The sequence below is a fragment of the Pyrgilauda ruficollis genome, unplaced genomic scaffold, assembly GCF_017590135.1.
Source record: "Pyrgilauda ruficollis isolate IOZ18807 unplaced genomic scaffold, ASM1759013v1 scaffold196, whole genome shotgun sequence".
NCBI lineage: Eukaryota > Metazoa > Chordata > Aves > Passeriformes > Passeridae > Pyrgilauda > Pyrgilauda ruficollis.
In genome coordinates this window covers 905567-913478 of record NW_024518762.1, presented here as the reverse complement: position 1 = coordinate 913478, position 7912 = coordinate 905567, and the positions used below count along the sequence as shown (strand labels likewise).

The window sequence follows — 7912 nt, the reverse complement described above, 5'->3', positions numbered from 1 at the left end:
CTCGGCCCGAGCGCCGGGCGGCGGAGGCCTCGCGGGCGGCTCGCAGCTCGCGCGGAGGGGCCGCCTCGGCAGCGCCGGCAGCGCGGCCAGGGAGAGCCTGGAGCTGAAGGACATCTTCATTGCCGTGAAGACCACGAGGAAATACCACAAGAGCCGGCTGGACTTGCTCCTCCAAACCTGGATCTCCCAGGCGAGGGGACAGGTGAGAGACTGCCGGGGGCAGCCCGAGCCTCGGCCCCGCGCTGTCCAGGACAGCTACGGCACTCTCACGGAGTTTTCCTTTCTTGTGTTAAAAGAGGCTTTCTTCGTAAGGCTTGAAAAGTCGTTTTGTATAAACGGTTGGTGTGAACACGCTTCCAAAAGAGCTCGTTGCTGATTAGGCCAGTTACCTGCAGTATGGCATCGGTAGTCCAACCAGACACAGTTTGCTGATTTTTGTATGTCTTAGAAAGTGCTTTCATGACAGTGAAAGATTCCTGGTGATGATGCATCTAAGCTGATATTTTGGACTAAGTACTTACGTTTTTCTGTAGAATATAAGATTTGTTCCCTTGTTTCAGAATTTCGGTCGGTTCAAGTATATTAATGGGATTTTATCCAGCAGCTGGAACAAGACTGTCACTTCCCACCCTGACTTGCATTCTTTCTTCTTTACCTGCTTGGCAGCTGTGGATGATTCCTAGCCAGAGAGAGGAGGTAGTACCAAAAAAGACCAAAATCCTTTCTGTCTGGAAATCAGTTGTCTGTACCGTGAGACAAGGAGGGTAAAATACAGCCTGCTTTCTTGAAATCACAGTTTGTAATGAAAACATGTAACAAATAAGGCAGGGGTTGAAGTTGCTGGAGGTCTCTGTGCCCCTACTCCCTCCCCCATTCCAGTGGCTACTGTGAAACAAACTATCAAGAGAGATGAAACATTCTGAATTCTAACTGAAACTGAGCACATTTAAAATTAGAATCTGAAGTTGTTAAATGTGGACGCACTGCTTTTGTCTCCCACAGACGTTTATATTCACGGACTGGGAGGATCGGGAGCTGCGCCTGAAAGCGGGTGAGCTGTGTTACAACTCAGTTGTAACTGAGTTTTGTTTCTTTCATACTCTCTATAGAAGTCTTTATTTCGTGCTGTACAAGAAATTAGGGAAGGTAAGATGGAGAAATTAGAGAAAATTTCTCTACTTGCCACCTGGACAAGATGCCTGGAACTTCCAAAATACTGGGTTCGCTTTTGCACCCCTTTTTTTCTTGTTAGTAAGCTTTTGTGATCCAAAGTCATAGTAGGTATTTCTTTCACACACATCTTATGACACAAAACCTCGCTTGTTTTAGTGCAGTCAGGATTTTATGACCTCTGCAGCTCACAGGCCAGATGGGTAACCTGTGAGCCCTGCCTGTCCTGCAGTTTCTTCTCCATGCATGTGCACCTCAAATGTGCAATATTAGTGCCAAATGTGCACTTCTTTTGTAGTCTTTTTTTGACTACACGTGCTCCTCAGACCTGAAAGGACTGATCTTTGTTCTTCTAGGGGATCATATGATCAACACCAACTGTTCTGCTGTCCACACCCGGCAAGCTCTCTGCTGCAAGATGTCTGTGGAATATGATAAATTCCTGGAATCTGGGCAAAAGTAAGTGAAACACATTGTTCCGATTGACTTTGTTTCTTCCAGTTCTGTTCTTACAGGAAACTTGAGTAACCATCTCTGTTCCAGTAAGGAATGTAGTGTTAGCTAAAATGTAGGGATGAGTGCAGGAAAGGGAACACAGCATGAAGCAGTGTTTATAAAAAAGCATCATCTGAAAGGTGGAAAAGATTATAATCCAAGGAGGTTATTTATTTCAGCCTCTTTGCAGACTTAGCATCTGTGGATGCTTTCATCTTTCCTATTCTGTAATTTGGGACAATAAGAAATGCTTTCTGCTCCAAACCTGAAAGACTATGACTCAGTTGTAAACCTATAACTCATTTCTTTGTCCCTATAACTTCTTGCTTTATTTTGTTTGAAGATGGTTTTGCCATGTGGACGATGACAACTACGTGAACCCTCGGACTCTGCTACATCTCCTGTCTGCCTTCTCACACAGCCAGGATGTGTATGTGGGGCGACCGAGTCTGGACCATCCCATCGAAGCAGCTGACCATGTCCAAAGTGATGGATCAGTAAGCAAACTTCTTCAGTTTGTCTGAGAGACATCCCAGTCTTCTAAGCCTCTAAAACCTTGGCAATTCATAGGATTCCCCCACAAACCCAAGTGATTTAATCTGCAAGAAATGAACCTGGTGATGGTCATTTTCAGAGGTGGGATGCTAGGTTAAATGCACCTTCAGTCTGATGTTGTATGCACATGGATGCACAGTGGAGGTTGTCTCCTGGATGGCTGTTTGTTTCTGTTCCTTTACTCACATAGGCTGTGATCTCCCTCACACTGAGCTTAGCAGGGCCTCCCCACCTTGACTCTTACTTTTCCTTTAGTGGCTTTGGCAGCAGTGTTCCTTATTTTAGGACTTGGGAGTTTGGGTGGAAGTTCAAGGGGTTTTTCATTTGTTTTGGGGGCAGTGTCACACACATTGTCATCATCTTGAACCAACTTCCTATGGGTGACTAAAGCTTGCTGGATAGATAAAGCATTTCCAATATAAGTGGCTACTAGGTTTCCAGATTTCCAATATAAGTGGTTACTAGGTTTCCAGATTTCCAATACAAGTGGTTACTAGGTTTCCAGATTCCCAATATAAGTTGTTACTAGGTTTCCAAGAACCCGAAGCAAACATAACTCAATCACAAGATACATGTGCTAAGGAAAAAAACCTAACCAGGTCGCCGGCACTGGCAGGTCTCTTTAAAGATGTATCAATCCACTGGCCAGAAGGTCATTTATAAAGCAGCTTGTTAGGGAAGACTGCCCAACAAAATATTTTCCTTGGTCATGGAGCCAATATATATATGGACCACCTTTGACATCCTCAGTAACACTGAGCTGGCTGTGACCCTTGGTTAAAATGAATAGGGGACAGATGTAATTGGATGGAAGTGGGACTTATTTTCCATTTCATGTGTGCTACCTCCTTTATGCTAATTTGATGGCTCACCTGCTATCTGTTTCAAGATAGTTTCATTTAAGAGAACAGCTAGCTGCTCTCAGCAGCCTAAACAAATAGGGATTCATCTGTAGCCTTGTTCTGATCCAGATGTAATATGTGATATCAAACAGAGCCTTGAGTTCCCTGCCCAGCCAAATGCTAAAAGCTCATTATCAGTAACTGCTGTGTGTTTTTTCTTTTTGCTCTTCAGAAGACAACCGTGAAGTTCTGGTTTGCCACAGGTGGAGCTGGGTTCTGTATCAGCCGAGGTCTTGCTCTGAAGATGAGTCCCTGGGCCAGGTAAGCATTGTTCCTAGCTGAGCTCCATCAGTACATGTTTGGCAGGTTTTAAAACACATTTTGGCTTGTCTCCTATGCTCTCTGCCACAGCCTGGGCAATTTCATTAGTACTGCAGAAAGAGTACGACTTCCTGACGACTGCACGATTGGCTACATCATCGAAGGGCTGCTGGAGGTAAAGCTGCTGCACAGCCCATTGTTCCATTCCCACCTGGAAAACCTGCAGAGGCTGCAAGGCGAGTCTGTGCTGCAGCAGGTAGGGCTATGCCTCATGGCCTGTTCTTATAGTTACACCTCAGTCTGATCAGAAAGAATACACTGTGTAGACTCAGCACCCTTCAGCAAAGAAGGATATCTGCAGACTCACTCAGAGCTGGGTCCTGTTCAGTTCCTTCATTTAGGTGAAAAGCACACTTTCACCCTAGGCACCTAGGTCATAGAGCTGTCCCCTCCTTTGGGGACAGATTCTGCTACATGAAGCCTTGGTAGGGTGTACCCCATCTCCTCCTAAACCCTGATTTTTTGCATGTAGCAGCAGCAGAAAGTGTAGAAGTTTACTAAGTAGTGTTCCTGGTTTTGCCTAACAAAGTTTCAGTCTTAATTCATGCTGTTCAGAAAGGCAGCTATATAAGTACTTGACATAATTAAATGTTTGAGCATTTTAAAGAACAATTTGTATGAATCTCAAGAAACTTAAAGTTGCTTCTGAAAAGCCAAGTTGCTTTTTAATTGCTGGGAAACATTTTACCTCCCTGTCAGCAGATGGAGCCACAAGGCCATCCAGCAGTGTTGCCTGCATCATACTGCTTGGCACCATAAGTAAACAGGAGTGTGGTTTTGCCCCTGCCTGCTGGGTGGTTATGTTTTTCTGGCAATTGTATTAGGCAGCAGAAATGTGTGCTTGGGGCCAAATTCCACCGTGATGTTTTCTCTCTTCATGTTAGTGAATTTGACTGTAACAACAGTCCAACAACTGACCATTGTTTCACTGGTCATCTTTGGTTCCATGAGACAGCTAACCCAAAACCCAGGAAATGTACAATTATAAAGAAAATGTAAGTCTTCTGGTACCTGATACCTGAAAAATTCTTAATGCAGTGCTTGTGTGGAGGAAGCTGGGTTTCCAAAGATCTAAATTTTGTTTCAGATTTGAAACATGACACTCCTTTCCATGATACTTAATATGCAAATATTTTTTTTCCCCTGTGCTAAAATATTGCTATTGCAGACTTCAGGCAATGTCTGGTAAGGGTGAACATGTTATTTAGTGAAGGTACAAATAGTAGCAGAATTAATATCCTTACAAAGCTTACAGTTGAAGCTCATCTTGTCCTTCAGGGCAGTGCAATTTTCAGACCTTTTGTGTATTCTCCCATGTTGCCCTTGGTGCCATTCAGTGCCAGCATTCCTTATATCAGAACTAATTGCTGTCCTCCAAATGTGATCCATGTTCAGATTAGACAGCATCTTTGGAGACTCTCTTGGTACCTCATTAATAAGCCTGCTATCTCCACTCTGGTTTTCTGCACTAGTGTTACAAGTTTTGAATATTGACTTGTTTTTACAGGTAACCCTGAGTTACGGTGACCCTGAGAACAAACACAATGTCGTGAGTGTGGGAGGAGTGTTTGGCCTTCAGCAAGATCCAACCCGGTTAGTGTCCACTTCCCAAACAAGATCTCCCTACCTTGTTCATGTTTGTCATCTGTGAGATGATCAGACCCACTAAGGGGGTTATTTTCTCATGTCAGCTCATTACTGTGCCAAAAACAGGTAGACCCACCCCTGCTCCATCAGACTGCTGCACATTCAATGCTAGTGTGTTCCATGTATGGAGAATTCCAATCTAATGCTGTCTTTTTTTTTTTTTTTTTTTTTAATACAGATTTAAATCTGTCCATTGTCTGCTTTATCCTGACACTATTTGGTGCCCTGCTAAGAAGATGTCATAATTCTTGATCAGCCACTGACACCCATGTCTTAGCTAGTTCGCGTAAGGCAGGAGTTGGGAGTTTTTTGGTGGTTTTATTCTTCTTCTGGGAGACAACCAGTGGTATCTACAAAGGAGGTAGACAGACTGTTTAGAAAAGCAATAAGGTGTGGTTTGTTCAGCTGCAGCCTGGGACATTCCAAGAAGAATCTTTGTTCTTTTGTCTAGGGGCTCTTTCATACGATGACCACAGTCCTGTGTGTATGAGTCACTTTATACTTTCATCTGATGTCATGTGAACCTGTGCTTGGGCACCATTGAGGCAAATGCAGTACTGAGAGTGAGTGTTTTTACTACCCTTAGGGGTTATTAGAAGCCACTGTATTGAAGCTGGAGTGCTAGAGCAGACTGTAGTCCCCATGGTGACAAGAGAGGGGAAGTTTTCACTCATCCTTCTTGGGAACAGAATTATTTAAGAGCTTCTGTGGCCTGACAGATTAAAATTGCAGCTGGCTAGAATACAGAAATCCTGGAATCACTAGGGTAAACAAGGCTGAAAGCCTTTGTCATGAGAAAACCCTGTGTGAGGGTAAGCTTACTCAAGACTAGATGAGTTGCTTACAAGGTACATTCTTCCCTGTCATCCATGTGTACCTCCTGTGGAGGTAATTGTCAGACCTGGCTCGCATGCCAACTGAATTGCAATGGTTGATGATTATGATCTATTCCCTTGATATTTGATACTGAAAAAATATTTGCCTGACAAGATGGTAATTGTTCCTCCCACTTGGCTGGTAGTTGGTCCCATGAGCTGGAGAAGCTTGTCCTGGCAAAACACACCCTGTTTCTGAAGCAGTGTGAGAGGGGAGAAATGCTAGATAGCTGCAATGCACCGAGGAGAGTTTTGATAGTATCATTTGAGGACCTTTTATTGTATGACCATGGTTACTCCAGCTTCTTCAGATAATCTTTAGATTACCATAAAGTCGAGATCAGTGTTTGTTTTTACTCAATATTTCAACAAGTAGTTCATGCAGTCACTAAAAGGAGATGGCACACTCACAAGCAGAAGTTCAGTGCTCCAGCAGTATCATCTGCTGCTGCTTTTTAAAGAAAGTAAACTTAGTTTTTAGAGTGGAAGGAATGGGGCTCCATATGTTTACTTTTTTGTTAGCCCAGACTTTGGCCATGTCCAAACCCTACCTGGCCTGAAGAATACCTCCAAAAATATGCCTTTGCAAAATCACTGTTTACTCTTATAAAAAAAAACTTGCTGGTTTAGCGCTAGAGTTTGAGGCCAAATTAAGGGAAGAATAATAGCATGCCATTGTATGATCTGGAGCTGTGATTATTGGCTTGGTTGTGGATCTAGCAGACGTTTCAGGTTTCTAAATGGCTGCACTCAGCTGTACTGTGGGGTTCACCTAGTTATTTAACTTCCTGGCAAAAGCCTGTAGTGTATTCAAGTATGCCACTTAGCACAGGGGTCAGCCTCCTCAAATATACCGTGTTCCCTGCATTTTAACCAACCTTTCAGTGTTTACCTCAGTACATTGTCCTCTTTGCATGATTTTAGGTAGTTCTACTGAGGAACAAACAAGCTGACTGCTACTTACTACACTCCTGCAGCTCATTCTTGTATTTTTCCTTTCTATCATGTGTACTAAGGTACACATGAGGTATGGAAATAAGAAAGCTGCAGGAAGCTGGATCAAAGCCCAGCTAGCACACTGGCTGCTCCACAATGGGCTGTCAGTGTTACAGGTGTGCCTGTCACAGAAAACAGAGGAGGATTTGTGGCATAGTAGGTTCTACCTCCTTATTAGATCTTCTGCTAACTAGAATTGAGGCATCCTGTGGTTTAATTATTTGTCATTAATAGTTCTGGAGATTCCTGGTATGCATATATTTTTTTAAAAATGCTTGTTAGGTTCTTGGTTTTAAAGTCCTGTAGCAAAAAACTGTGAAACTTCATGAGCTCTTGAGGTGATTTTTGTCTTCAAACACTGTTTCTGAACTCTTCTGTTGGAAATCTTCTTCCCCTTCCACTGGAAGCACCCTTTTGTAAGATGACAGAGACCAAGCAAGGACTGGGCAGTAATTGTCGCAAACTGCAGTTTAAAAAACCACAACACTTTATAGCAATGGCAGCAAAAGTAAATGGTAGAAGTTTCACACTGTGGTCACTGGTCACACTAGGTATGCCAAAGAGGCAAGTGCCCTCGAAGCTGGGAGGGTGTTTATGGAACTTAAAAAGGACCATGTTCTCCTGCAGGGCAACAGGAAACTGTTCAGTGTGTTCAGGCTTGTTCCAAGGTTTCTTGTGTCGAGAATACAGTAAGCTGTGTGGATCTATCAGGATGCAGCTTTTTTATCAAACTACTTTTTCACACATAAAGTGATTCTATAAAATAAATATTTAAATATGTCAAATGCTGTGTTTGTCATATTTCTTAACATGTGCTCTGTGTCAAAAATGGACCATAAACCTGCTAATCTAGAAAACTATGTCCTCCTGTCAGGCTCATGTGATGCCACGGGCCAAAAAGCAAGTAAGCACAATGACTGGGATGTGGAGAACAGGGATGGATGAGAAGAA

The 7912-nt window shown here is 43.3% G+C and overlaps 1 protein-coding gene across 1 annotated transcript in view; it reads left to right on the top strand.

Moving 5' to 3' along the window:
• RFNG (RFNG O-fucosylpeptide 3-beta-N-acetylglucosaminyltransferase) overlaps window positions 1–7746 on the top strand; it is an 8056-nt gene extending 310 nt beyond the window's left edge. Inside the window, 8 exon segments of the mRNA XM_041466007.1 lie at window positions 1–202; window positions 1003–1051; window positions 1527–1629; window positions 2009–2162; window positions 3295–3383; window positions 3474–3639; window positions 4951–5036; window positions 5269–7746. The exon segment at window positions 1–202 is cut by the window's left edge and continues 75 nt beyond it. Of these exon segments, the coding sequence (XP_041321941.1) occupies window positions 1–202; window positions 1003–1051; window positions 1527–1629; window positions 2009–2162; window positions 3295–3383; window positions 3474–3639; window positions 4951–5036; window positions 5269–5335 (916 nt within the window). The 3' untranslated portion in view covers window positions 5336–7746.
• The last annotated feature ends 166 nt before the right edge of the window (window positions 7747–7912 follow it).